General features: G+C 42.1%; 1 protein-coding gene across 1 annotated transcript; it reads left to right on the top strand.

Moving 5' to 3' along the window:
* The first annotated feature begins 772 nt into the window (after positions 1 to 772).
* Positions 773 to 12,741, top strand: LOC116677887 (cell surface A33 antigen-like). Its single transcript, XM_032508097.1, is given in 6 exon segments — positions 773 to 887; positions 1,478 to 1,594; positions 1,733 to 1,747; positions 1,750 to 1,773; positions 1,776 to 1,857; positions 11,907 to 12,741. Coding segments are annotated over 6 exon segments (786 nt in total). The 3' UTR covers positions 12,340 to 12,741.
* The last annotated feature ends 1,872 nt before the right edge of the window (positions 12,742 to 14,613 follow it).

Here is a 14,613-nt window from a genome sequence, read left to right as displayed (position 1 = left end):
CACTGTGGCTCTCACACCGGACGCTCAAGAGGTCAGACCAAAGTACTACAATGTGTTATGTGCCTATGTGATGATTTATATATCTATCAGTTTGGAGAATATATCTTTGGTTTCTAATTTTTCACTGATGCTCTCGTTGGGTAACAGGACGATGTCCTCACTTATTATTCGATGATAGAACTACGGACTTCGGTTCGCTGTATGAAGGCCGGGCGTCCCTGGACGTAGATGCTACCACGACAAAATGCCAATCTGGTACTGTCTCCCACACTAGAGACAACAAGAAATTTCAGTGCCAGGCCCTAATTCAAGGTGACCTTAAGGGCAAGCTACGGCCTATACACGTCTGGTGGTTCTAGGTAACATTTCATTTGTTTTCCAGAAAAAAATTCTGTTTAATTATTTAAAAGTGTGGTGAAAAGAGCTGTGTATTCCAGTTTCTGGCTTTCCATTCAGCATAATATCAGGTAGTTATATAGGCCTACTGTAAGTATTTGTCATGTGTAAAAGCTCTGTCCGTATCATGTTAAGCATTTAAATTCTTAAATGCAAGCTGTGCAACACATCATGCTTATAGCAAAGATGTGCAAACAAATTTCATGACTCATTCTGTGTAATGACATTCTAAAAAGAAATAGATGCATGTGTTGTATGATTTATGTGTTGAGTTACATTAAACATGTTTATTGTAATTTTTAAGGACAAATTACACTTGTTTTCTTTCTAGTGGCTCCATCTACGCCCACCTGTATGACCAGGGGAAAGGCAGAGTATGGCCGAACATCACCTGACCTGTGTGTCCAGGAAGGGTCCCCGCCACCCGTTTATACCTGGAAAGTCAAGATGTCAAGAACAACCTCGTGCTTTCCCCCCCAGAACCACTGACCGTAAGTCTGTTTTTTTGTCAGGACTATTTGTCCTGGAAAATAAATTGGTCAACTTTTAGCGTATAAAGGTTTACTTAGCCTACCTCTGCAAAAGACCGACGACCATGGTATATACATGTTGGAGTTTAACCTCTGGGGGCAGGTCTCCGGATCAGCTTGATGTGGTCCACAGGGTGGTGTCTAGCACTCCCAAATCAAGACATTATTTAAACACTGATGTTTTGAGGATCAACACAGTCTGAACACCAACAAAGAGTTAGAAGCATATTGGGTGATTTGATTTACAGTAGAACACCTAGCAGCCCCTAACCTTTTGAATTTGGGTATTTAAAGAAACATGACTGTTAAAAAACAATCTTCTCAGTGCTCTCTTGTGGACAAAAATTTTCATGAAAACGGGAACACTATTTTTGAATGAACTCAAACATATACTGTATACAAGAACACTTTCTGGAACCACAGTTAACAACATTGATTAATGATTGAGCGCTCTTGGATTTACATTTTTTTTTTTTTTATGACCAGAATGTCTCTATAAATAATAACCCCCTTCTAGAAGAAATGTGTGTATGACTGCTTCTGTCTTTCAGAGGGAGGCATCCTGTCTCTATTCAACATCTCCAAAGAGACATCAGGATTCTTCATCTGCACCTCAACAAACAAGATCGGCTCTGCTTCCTGCAACCTCACCCTCGCAGTAATGCCGCGTGAGAGAACCTTCTTTTAGCAGTTTTTCATAAACTGTCTGGGAACATAGAATTCCCACTAAACACATCTTTACAACACTGTATTATAATATGCATCCTTTTCTCTTCGCCTCTTCTACCAACTCTTCTTCCTTGTAGCTTCCATGAACATTGCCTCACTGCAGGAATCATTGGTGGAGTAACGCTGCGTTGATCGTGCTCATCATCGTCATCTACTGCTGCTGCTGCCGGAAGAAGAAAAAGGATGAGGAATACGACATGGGGTAAATAATTTCTCAAAGTCACTCTGGCTGTTGAACAAGATGCTGTGACGTGAACGGGTGAACATCTGATGTAGGGCTGCACGATTATGGCCAAAATGATAATCACGATTATTTTGATCAAAATTTGATCGCGATTATTCTCACGTATTATTTGATTTTAACCAAAACAAATTTTGTCGTCACATAGGCTATTTATAACTGCGAGAGGGTGTGTGATGGACGCTACTTACAGAGAGACGGCTGATCATTATGAACGGTCCAGCACGGGTCAAACACGTCGTGTGTATGAAATGTCTGTATCGTCAATGGGCTGCTTTTTATGAACTATGATATTCTCGCAATGGGTCACATCTCTGGCCAGGTCCAGGTCCAGCAGCTCCGTCTCACGCTGTTACTCTACCAACTAAAGTTTTGTATTCAATAACTTCTTCTGTGTTCTTCGCCGTGAAGGCCGCGAAAGCAGAGTTACCAGCGGAAACACTGGTACAAATACAGGTTTGCCCCTCATACTTAACAATATACAGATGTGTTAATAACAATTAAAACTGTAGACAAATGTCAGAAGTGTGGACCGGCGGCCGCTGTGTGGCCGGGCTGCGCGGACAGTAAGAGGAGAGAGAGTAAAGGAGAGATTCAACACAGGCACTGTAGGAGCCACATTATATTGTTTATGGTTTAATTTATTGATTATTGTATTATGCGCTAATAGGTGGTGGGCGTTTTCATGACGGTTTGAGCGGAAGTGATATATTTGTTTGCTTCACCTGTGCACCTGGTTCTTTTGGGCTTTGACGGAGAGGGGGTGAAGCTGGGAGCGAACACTTTTGTTGACCGCACCGAGCACAACGCAGCACACCGTATAATGCAATTATTTCTACGCTACATTTAACAATTACATAAGGTAACAGCAATGTTCATTGTATTGTACATATGGAAGACGAAGAACAATAAAATAATTTGCAATACGATCAAGAGCGCGTCACAGGTGTGTGCATCTCTCAGCGTTTAGTCCCTCGCGGCAGCAGTCTTTTTGGACTGCTTACAGCCGCAATATTAGTCAACAAAAGTTGATACATCAGAGTGGATCTACGGAAATGGAATATTCTCTGCGGATTCCTCGGATCACAACGGAATATATTTGATGTCGGAGGAGGAAATATTGAAGGCACGGAGCTCCGCTGTATTGGATGGCGGTGCATTCAATTGCGCTCCGAAAACAGAGACCGGGCCTCAAGCAGCACAGCCACGGAAGCGGTATGTTGTAACTTTGTGTCAATTAGTAGGCCTACTGTGTACACAGTGTAAATAGGTTACTGCCGCGTGTCTATTGGGGACGCATTGTTTGTTGCTTGTGTGGTTTATTGTCTTGATGTGGTTGATGAGGCATCAGTGGATTGCTTGATTGAACGGTGTGGATTATTGTCATTTGTGATACCTGGGAAAAGGCAACAAGTGGATCATAAGCCATTTCAAAATCAATTTCAGAAAAGGATGGAAGGACAAAAAAGAGAAATCACACTCACCTCTAAAGCTTTGGAGAATAAAATTGAGAAACTTCAGAAAGAACGCAAAGGAAAGGTTCACAGAATTAAAGGTCTAATACAGACAATAAAGGATCTAATGCAAAATGATGACAATGCCTCACAGGTGAGATTTCATCTGGAGATTATGAATCAAATGGTGGATGAAGCTACTCAGTTGCATGAGTCTGTGATTCTTGTACTTCCTCAAGAGGAACATGAAAAACAAAAAATGGTTTTCAAGTGTACTTAAACGCCATAACGGACTGCAAGAGGATGCAAAGGATGGCTTTCTGAAACTGGGAGACAAAAAAGCAATACAATCGCCCATATTTCCACAAATGATGTTTCCCTGTCTGTATTACAAAAGGAACCACAGGAGCTGGATGTAAATCAAGATGAGAATAATTCTCATGTTTTACAACAATTGGGACAATTATCGGTCATACAAGATGAAGTTAAACCAAGTGACAGTGTGTCAAATACCGGAAGTGGAAGGTCTAATGGGAGGAGCTCGCTGCTGGATCAAGGTCAAGTATCTCAACAACATCGTCAGCACGTATTAAAGCTGAGGCCAACATGGCTGCTCTCATTGCACGACAAAACTACTGAAGGATAAACATGAGTTAGAAGAAATGGAGGAGCAACTAAGGAAAAAAAAGGAACATCTTGCATTGAAGTGGAAATAGCCGCAACAAAGGCTAAAGTGAATGTGCTTAGAAGCTCAGGAGGTTCTCGTGTTTCAATTCATCCATCTGTAAGGTCCAATGGCATGAATTCTTATTTTGAAAGGGGACAAATGAAAGACCAATTACTTAATGCTAAAGCAAACCATTTGTGCCTGAAACAAAATACCCAATACCAGCAAAACCACCATGTCAGCACCACAGTAATCAGTCTGTAGCACTGGCGCCAAGCAACAATAATCACAGTCAAATAATTACGGTTTTGGAAAAACAAAATGAAATAACTGCATTATTGGTTCAGCACCAATCTCTTTCATTTCTGCCAAAACGAGATATTCAAGATTTTGATGGTAATCCTTTGCAATATCACACCTTCATAAGGGCTTTTGAACACAGCATTGAAGAGAAAACAGACAATCCTAAAGACTGTTTATATTTTCTTGAACAATACACCAGGGGGCAGCCAAGGGAGCTTGTCAGAAGCTGCCAACATATGTCACATGAAAGAGGGTACGCCAAGGCAAAGGCCTTGCTACAAGAGCATTTTGGTAATGCACAGAAAATTGCTTCTGCTTATATGGAAAAGGCTCTTTCATGGACACCTATTAAGCCAGAGGATGTGAAATCTCTACAGGCCTACAGTCTGTTTCTGAGAGGATGTTGTAATACCATGGAAGAAGTTGAGTACATGGGAGAATTGAACATGCCTGCCAATATGTTGACCATTGTGAAGAAGTTGCCCTATAAACATAGGGACAGATGGAGAACTGTGGCATGGGAGTTGCAAGAAAGGCGTGGCAGGAGAGCCACATTTAATGACATCGTGGACTTCATTGAAAGACAAGTGAAAATAGCAGGTGATCCATTATTTGGAGATATACAGGATATGCCATTAAGGACAGCAATTAAGGATGTGAGGAAATCTAAGTTTGAATCTTACTCTAAAGACAAGAGAAGTAGCTTTGCTACCACCATTGCAACAGTGGAAAGGAAAGTTGAACCTGGACCAAAATGGAAGGAGAGGAGCTCATCTGGTGTAAAGGCTTGTATGTTTTGTGGAGGTGCGCACACCTTGGATCTCTGCATCCAATTGGAGAGGAGGGTGCACAATGAGAAAATTGCTTTCTTAAAGGAACATGGGGTGTGTTTTGGCTGCTTGTGCATTGGGCACATGAGTAGAGACTGCAGGAAACGTCTCTCATGCAAGGTATGCAGTCAGAGGCACCCTAGTGTACTCCATATTTCCCAAAGGAGAAGGAAACAAATTTTGTGCAAGCCAAAGGAGAATTGGAGACAGCAATGAGCAGTGCTCTGATCTCTGTTCAATCAAGTGGTCTAACAGGGGCCGGTGAGCAAGATTGTACACTCCCCATAGTTCCAGTTCAAGTAAAGTCCAAAAAGGGATATAAGACCTTGATCACTTACGCTTTCCTGGATCCTGGGAGTTCAGCATCATTCTGCACAGAGCGGCTGATGAACAAGCTAAATCTCAGAGGAAGAAGAACAGGTATTCTTCTACGGACAATGGGTCAGGAAAAGGTGTTGGAAGCCATATTGTTTCAGATTTGGAGGTAGCTGAATTAGACGGTGATTGTTTTTGTGACCTGCCTGATATTTATACACAGAAAAACATGCCAGTTCATCGAGGCAACATTCCTCGTCAGAAAGATCTTCAACGGTGGCCACATCTGAAATATGTACAGATAAGAGAGATTGATTCAGAGATTGACCTGCTGATTGGAACCAACGTCCCAAAGGCACTGGAGCCGTGGCAAGTTGTCCGAAGCATGGATGGGAGTCCATACGCAATCAAAACTATGCTGGGATGGACTGTAAATGGACCTCTCAAAGGTGACGGCAGTAGAGAAACTACTTGTGGACAGCCAGATGTCACTGTCAATAGAATCTCTGTGGCAAGTTTGGATGATTTGTGGAAGCAGCAGCTAAAGAACGATTTTCCTGAATGCAGTCAGGATGAGCAGATGGGGTTATCAAGAGAGGACGGTCAGTTCCTGGAATACGTTACAAAAAACTGTCAAGTGGAAGGATGGCCATTACAGTATTGGATTACCGTTGAGGAAAAGGGATGTAAATATGCCAAATAACAGGAGAGTTGCCGAACAGCGTGCTCTGAGCCTGAAGAGGAGGTTCAGCAAAGATCCTTCATTTCACACTGACTATACTGCTTTCATGAATGATGTCCTCTCCAAGGGCTATGCAGAGATGGTACCACCTGAGGATCTGGAAAGGAGTGACGGGTAGGGTATGGTATATACCACATCATGGTGTATATCACCCAAAGAAGAAAAAGATCAGGGTTGTTTTCGATTGCGGAGCTACTTTCCAAGGAACCTCATTGAATGCACAGCTCCTGCAAGGACCTGATCTTACTAGCAATTAGTTGGAGTTATGACGAGATTTCGAAAGGATCCTGTTGTACTCATGGCAGACATCGAGGCAATGTTCCATCAGGTCAAAGTACCAGCTGAGGATTCAGATCTGTTGAGGTTTCTTTGGTGGCAGAATGGAGACCATAATCAGAACCTGGTAGAGCATAAAATGGTTGCGCATCTGTTTGGAGCTACATCTTCGCCAAGTTGCGCAAGTTTTGCCCTCAGGAAATGTGCAGAGGATAATCGGGAAGAGTTCAGCCCCAAGGCAATTGAAACAGTTCTGCACAATTTCTATGTGGATGACTGCCTTACATCCGTAGCATCTGAGGAGGAGGCATTGAAACTTTACAAAGACCTTTGTGCCCTTTGTGCTAGAGGGGGCTTTCGACTCATGAAGTGGATTAGCAACAGACGTTCTGTGCTGGCGGCTATACCTACCGCAGAGAGAGCGAAAGAGGTTAAGGATTTGGATTTGGATAATGATACGCTTCCTGTAGAAAGAGCATTGGGTGTACAGTGGTGCGTTCAGTCCGATACCTTTAAGTTCAAAGTCAGTATCAAAGAGCAACCCTTAACCAGAAGAGGGATCCTCTCCACTGTCAGTTCAATATATGACCCCTTAGGAATCTTGGCACCTGTTGTCTTGTCTGCCAAAAGGATCCTTCAAGATTTGTGCAGAAAGAACTTGGTTGGGATGATGTTGTACCTGACTCGGCTGTACAGGAGTGGAGAAGTTGGCTGAAGGAGCTCTGTCAGCTTGAAAGTTTTAAGGTTGACCGATGTCTGAAACCTGTGGACTTTGGGGAGGTACTTCTGCTCAGTTACACCACTTTGCAGATGCCTGTGAGAGTGGCTATGGAACAGTTACCTACCTGCTTTTACACAACATTCACAGACAAGTTCACTGTGCTTTCATAATGGGTAAGGCCAGAGTGGCCCCATTGAAACCAATTACCATCCCTCGTATGGAGTTGACAGCTGCTATGGTTGCAAGTCGAATGGATGAGTTGTGGAGGAAGGAATTGCAGATGAAACTTCAGGATTCCATTTTTTGGACAGATAGTACTTCCGTACTAAAGTACATCCGCAATGAGACCTCAAGGTTTCGGACCTTTGTAGCCAATCGGGTTTCAAAGATAATCAGCATATCAAAACCATCTCAGTGGAGATACGTTAACACCACAAGCAATCCTGCTGACCTGGCTTCTAGGGGAGTAAAGGTGGCAACACTTCTGAAAGATAACATTTGGGTGTCTGGACCTCAGTTTCTTGTTGGACCGGAAGAGAGGTGGCCTGAAAATCCTGATGGCTCTGGGAGAATCTTACCGGACGACCCTGAAGTCAAGATGAGCTTGATGGTGAACGCTGTACAGGCTGAAGAGAAGATGGATGCAGTCACTTGCTTGATCAATCACTTTTCCTCCTTGATCCGTCTGAAGAAGAGTGTTGGTTGGATTCTTAAGCTTAGGAGCCTGCTATTGTGCTTCAGTCGGAAGAGAAAAGAGTTGAGTTTGACTCTTGCTCAAGGTGGCTTGAATAAGGACCAACAGGAGAGGACAATAGTAAAGGAGATGCAGAGTATCAAGGCTCAGACTGTCTGTGATCCTCTTTCAATTGAGGAATTTAGAAAGGCTGAGATGGAGATTATAAGGTTTTGTCAGAAAAGGAGCTTTCCAGAAGAACTCAATAGTTTGCAAAAGGGTGAAAATGTGAAAAGGACCAGCCACATTTACAAGCTTAACCCAGTACTTGAAGATGGTATCTTGAGAGTTGGAGGACGGCTAAGCAGAGCAGCTATGCCCGAAGAATCTAAGCATCCTGCCATATTGTCAAAAGATTTGCACATTTCTGACCTCATTCTTCAGCATATACATCGAGAGGTGGGACATGGTGGCCGCAACCACATGCTAGCTAACCTGCAGCAAAGATATTGGATCCCAGGGGCTAGTGTGGCTATAAGGAAAATCCTGTCAAAATGTATTGTCTGTCGCCGGTTGCATGCAGCTCCAGGGCAACAGCAGATGGCGGATTTACCTCAGGACAGAGTTTCTCCAGATGAACCTCCATTCACTCGTGTTGGAGTGGATTACTTCGGACCTTTTGAAGTCAAGCGGGGAAGGAGTATAGTGAAAAGGTATGGAGTTCTTTTCACGTGCCTTTCCATAAGAGCCATACACATCGAAGTAGCATCGTCGTTGGACACTGATTCCTTTGTTAATGCTCTTCGGCGTTTTATAGCAAGACGTGGACAAATACTGGAATTGCGCTCAGACAATGGGACAAACTTTGTTGGTGCTGAGCGTGAGTTACGGAAGGCAATGGAGGGTTGGAATCTTGCTCAAATCAACAACCCTCCTTCAGAAAGGAATAAGTGGGTTTTCAATCCCCCCACAGGATCACATCATGGAGGAGTTTGGGAGAGGTTGATAAGATCGGTGAGGAAGGTTCTGAATTCCACCCTGAAGGTGCAGAACCTTGATGAGGAAAATCTTCACACAGTTCTTTGCGAAGCCGAAGCTATCATAAATGGTCGTCCCATTACCAAGGCATCTACTGATCCCAATGATTTGGAACCACTAACCCCTAACCATCTTTTGCTGCTAAAAATCAAGCCATCTTTGCCAATGGGACAGTTCCAAAAGGAGGACATTTATGCTCGTCGCAGATGGAAACAAGTTCAGTACATAACTGACTTGTTTTGGAAACGTTGGATTAAGGAATACTTGCCTCTTCTTCAGGAGCGTCAGAAGTGGTCGAGGATCAAGCGCAACTTTCTTCCTGGAGATATTGTACTTATAGTTGACGACTCAGCACCTCGCAACTCATGGCTTACAGGAAGGATTGTACAAACCATCCCTGATAGAAGAGGACTTGTTCGTCAGGTGAAAATCAAGACAAAGACCAGCTATTTGGATAGGCCTATTTCAAAGATTTGCCTTTTACAGGAAGCAGAGGATTCATGAGGACATCAAGCTCACTTTTTGAGCTTCATAGACTTTGACTGTGACTTAGACATTGTCTCAGAGGGTTTTTTGGCTCTACATGACTGACTAAGTGATTGTACTAATCACTCTTTTTAAAGAGTCTATGGATTCTTTCTACACGTTTTTGGGTTGTTTTTTTTGAGCTCAAGAAGAAAAGGACATTTTTAAATGGACTATTTATCCTTAAAAAAAAAAAAAGAAAGGGAGAAATGATTGTCTGTCTCCTACATAATATGTATTCATGTAATTATTGTGGTAGAATAATTAGGGCCGGAATGTAGGAGCCACATTATATTGTTTATGGTTTAATTTATTGATTATTGTATTATGCGCTAATAGGTGGTGGGCGTTTTCATGACGGTTTGAGCGGAAGTGATATATTTGTTTGCTTCACCTGTGCACCTGGTTCTTTTGGGCTTTGACGGAGAGGGGGTGAAGCTGGGAGCGAACACTTTTGTTGACCGCACCGAGCACAACGCAGCACACCGTATAATGCAATTATTTCTACGCTACATTTAACAATTACATAAGGTAACAGCAATGTTCATTGTATTGTACATATGGAAGACGAAGAACAATAAAATAATTTGCAATACGATCAAGAGCGCGTCACAGGTGTGTGCATCTCTCAGCGTTTAGTCCCTCGCGGCAGCAGTCTTTTGGACTGCTTACAGCCGCAATAGGCACGGCTTTACAGACAAAATGGGTCATGTAACGGAAAATTAAACCATATCGATATAAACAGCATTGCAGCAGATGCGACATTAGCACTGGTGCGTCCTAGAGGAGCTAACAGACGCTAGTAGCACCGGTGCGTCCTAGAGGAGCTAACAGCTAACAGACGCTAGTAGCACCGGCGCGTCCTAGAGGAGCTAACAGCTAACAGACGCTAGTAGCACCGGCGCGTCCTAGAGGAGCTAACAGCTAACAGACGCTAGTAGCACCGGCGCGTCCTAGAGGAGCTAACAGCTAACAGACGCTACTAGCACCGACTAACACTGGTCACCGCTGTTGTCTGAAAAACAACAGACGGGACAAAGTGTTGCGTTTACTGGTAAACTGGTAAACCTTGAGACTGACGTATAACCGACTGCTATCTGTTGAGTTTTCCTCCCGTTACTCTGTCCTCTGTGACTGCCTACATCTAGAAACTAAGCTGCACGGGGGGCAGGGAACAACTCTGACTGGCTCATGAGCAGACAGCTTTACGGAGCGGTAGATTGGCTTTGCAAAGAACTTGGAGCGTTCTATGAAATGACTCTTTAAAAAAATAATCGCTCGATCACGCAAATTTGATCGTGGGAAGTCTAAATCGTGATCGCGATTAAAATTTGATTAATTGTGCAGCCCTAATCTGATGTGGCCCATTCACAATTCTTAAAGGAATAGTTCAGATTTTATGAGGTACTTAGTAGTCAGTATATTACCTACAGTAGATGGCGGTAAGCACACCCAGGAAGGAGGTCAAGCATGGAAGCTAAGCAATGTCTGGCTGTGTACGAGCACGGCAGCAATGTATTTAAGCCACTAAAAGGTTCACCTAAAAGAAGAATCTCTGTGTGTATGCTATATTTGGAATATTGTCACTACTGTACCTTGCCGTCAGACAGCCCTGTTGAAGTTTACAGGAGGGACTGAAGCTGTTTATCTTTGCTCTTGTCAAAGTCACCAGACACCATTGACAAAAACATTTTTACTTCACAGAACATGAGAGAGGCTTGTCTACCGCTACCTGGATTAGTTTTTGTTTTGTTAGTACCTAAACCTTTGAAACACCAATGTCACACAACGTAAACTAATTACTAACTGATCGAGGCAGGTGGTTGAACATATCAGGGCTTTTAGGTTAATAGACAGAGAAATTAACAACCTGTCAAAATGTTATCTATACAGCACATTTTATTCATATGAAAATCTTTTTTTATTGCAGTAAAGTTGAAGACGTCTAATAGACCTACTGCTTTCATAGGCACAAAGTCAAATGTGTTAATCACTAAGATAAACGCCTCCAAAAATCCTATAGATCAACAGATGTTATGAGCAAACAAAGTAGCTGCAAGTCAACATTATACATAAACACACTTTTTTTTTTCAAAGAGTCGAAGATAGATAGATAGATAGATAGATAGATAGATATTTTTATTTTTTTTGTATCTCAGTAAAACAAGAAAAACAGCTTGCACTCTTCACAGAAGCAACATGAGCATTTGTGATGTGAACATATCCCAATTATCCTGTTCATGTCAGAGTCATATTTGTTGTCAGGATTACATGCATTGATGGAATGCCTAGTGTAAAATATCACAGCTGTAGATAAACATCGCCTGTTGCCACATTTCTTTAGCAAGAATTGGGAAGTTTTCTAAGCAACTATGGTGAAAGCTTTGTTCCAGGTGAACTCTACCAAGGAAACACAATCAATTGGAAACCCTTCACAAACATGACTGTTATGTGTTTCCTTTCCAGAGTTCGTGAGGAGGAGGAGGAGAGGGAAACTGTCAAAGAGCCAGTTAGAAATGGTTTGCTGGAGGACACCCGGGGCTCTGACTCCAGTGCGAGGAACCCTGTTGAACTAAGTGAACGCGACTACAAGAACAGCAAGGAGCTTGACGACCGCCGCAGCGACTATGACGACCGCCGCAGAGATGACGACCGCCGCAGCGATTACGACGACCGCCGCAGAGATGACGACCGCCGCAGCGACTACGACGATCGGCGCAGCGACTACACCGACCGCCGCGAAAGGTACAGTGATCGCAATGAGCGCTATGACGACGACCGCCGCTACGATGACCGCAGAGACCGACGTAGTAATGACGACGACCGCTATGATGATCGCAATCGTGACAGACCAGCTGTGCCAGCCAATAAGCCACCGAGGAGGGACTTCCATGACTAAGTCTCCAACCCTTATCGGCCATCGTCTCCATCTTCTGTCTTCTCTAATGACTTTACTCCAATGGCAATGACATCACACTCAAGGTGTGGCCTGGTTGGCAACAACATTTTGCCTCCATATTGCTCTTGTTTTAACATAATTGGCTCAAATGCCACAAATGTACTAGATTTTAAGGGGAAGCATAATCTGTCATTTTACGGTAGAGAGGTTGAACAATTTTGAGTTGTTTGTGTAAAGATTAGTTTTAGAGAGCTGTGTAACACAGAAGTTAGGTGATATTTTAGCTTTAAACTCACAATGTTGGCATTGCTACATAAGAATACAAGGCCTTGTCTGTTTTGATTTGAGTTGTATTCTGCTGTTGGCTGTAACCAGTGGTAGTTAGGAAGCTACCGCCACACTTAATAAAGGGCTTTAATTATGTCATTTTTACGCTTCATAGGATTATTTCTGTTTATTTGAGTTAGCTAATGTCTGTCCTTGTATAGAAACAGACCTTGAACCAGTTTTAATGTGCTCTATTTGGTGCTTTTTTTCGTCCTCTGATTGTTGGATTTCATCACAGATCTATTTTTAAATGAATAAATAAATGTCTAAATTTGGAATGTAAAGTCTCCTTTTGCCATGCTACCTTCAAAGATGTTTGTATTGATGTGTTAAGTATTTTGTAAAGAGATTATGTTGAAAGGCAATGAAATTAGACAATGTACATTAGAAATGCTATTTTATCTCATCAATGGTAATGTTGCCAGTTTTACATTGGGATTTGTGTTGTGAAACATTGTGTGTAATCATGTCATATGCTGTACAAATAAAGCGGAAATAAAATGACCAAAACAGCTTTTTGCGAATGCATGAGTTCTGAACACTAGATGGCAACATTGGTCTGCAAAACAACTGTTCTATAATCAAATAGAATTGATACATATGGGGCAAAGACAACAATTTATTACTAGAAGTACCAGTTTTAGCATTTATTGTCATTTGGTAGATTAATTTCGTCATCAACTTTTATATGTCGTTAAAAATGTCCTCTCCTCCATCACCGCCACCATCCATTGTCTGGAAAGAGCGGCTCTGCGCCTCCCTCCATGCACCCTCCGTGCGTAAAGTTACACAAGGTATCATTTAGACTTCAAAATAAAATTATAACATTAAATATGATCAAGAAAAAAGTGAGGATACCACATGTAGTTTATTATTTTCTATTATGGCTAAGGTTTGACATTTTACTTTAGTCAGAGGCCTACATCTTACGTCACAGCCGATACAATCTTGCTTTGCCAGACCTTCTTCCAAAGCGCGCATGGCTATCCATCAGATGAATACATTAGGCTACTAAAAAGTAGCTTGTAATGCATTTGTTTCAGAGAAAAAACGTACACATTCCCTTAGTTAACCGGTAGGCCTTTTCAAAACATAGGCTACAGTGAGAGATTTTAGTACAGCTGCACCGTGCTATTCCAACTAGACTCCTATCACTGTCTATATGTGGCTCCAGTAGGATATTGTGCCACTCAGATATAACTCTACACCTCCTGGCGAGTGCAATGAAAGTGTAACTCTAAAAAAAAACTAAACGTTAAAGTTCATTATTACACAAAATTAAACAAATAATTTTTATCTCATCATTATTATTATTATTTTGTTTATTACTTTTTGCAAGTTCCAATGCAGTAACCGTAACATTTTGGCTTGTGTGTATAGGTAAATTAATATGAGTAGGGCTATATCAAAATCTACACTTAAGTAAAATACAGTTCGTTTCTTGAATACATAACAACACAAATGTTCTCATTCACTGCCCGTGTCAGCAAAGCTTTTATTCTGGAAGCACTTGCCGGAAATGCTAAGTTTTATTTTGACAAGCTTGACGCTGGTCCCGTTATCTTACAGTTAGTAACTGTCCGTGTGTGGCGTGAACCTGAAACATCGTCCAGGGATGAGACTAAAGGGAAAAGAAGTAACGTTAGACGTTCGTCAGAAAACTGTTATGAACTTCACCTGCAGGACTTGGAAATGTTTTCGCTGCTGAAATGGTGGATTTTAATCGTTTTTCTGACAGGTAAGATGAACAAGGGAACAAACGGAGGCAACTATGTGGTGTAACCATGGTATGTAACAGGTTGTTTGACTCAGATTTAGCTAAGGTTGGAAGTAACGTTAACGTTAAAGCTAGCGTCACTTTAACTAAGCTAACATGTTAATGGTTAACACTTTTACAGTTGAATTGAGCTTTTTGATTCGAACTTGATGAAGTTATATAAACCGAGC

This window comes from Etheostoma spectabile, unplaced genomic scaffold, assembly GCF_008692095.1.
Source record: "Etheostoma spectabile isolate EspeVRDwgs_2016 unplaced genomic scaffold, UIUC_Espe_1.0 scaffold00006110, whole genome shotgun sequence".
Lineage (NCBI taxonomy): Eukaryota > Metazoa > Chordata > Actinopteri > Perciformes > Percidae > Etheostoma > Etheostoma spectabile.
This window is presented reverse-complemented; position numbering and strand designations above follow the sequence as displayed.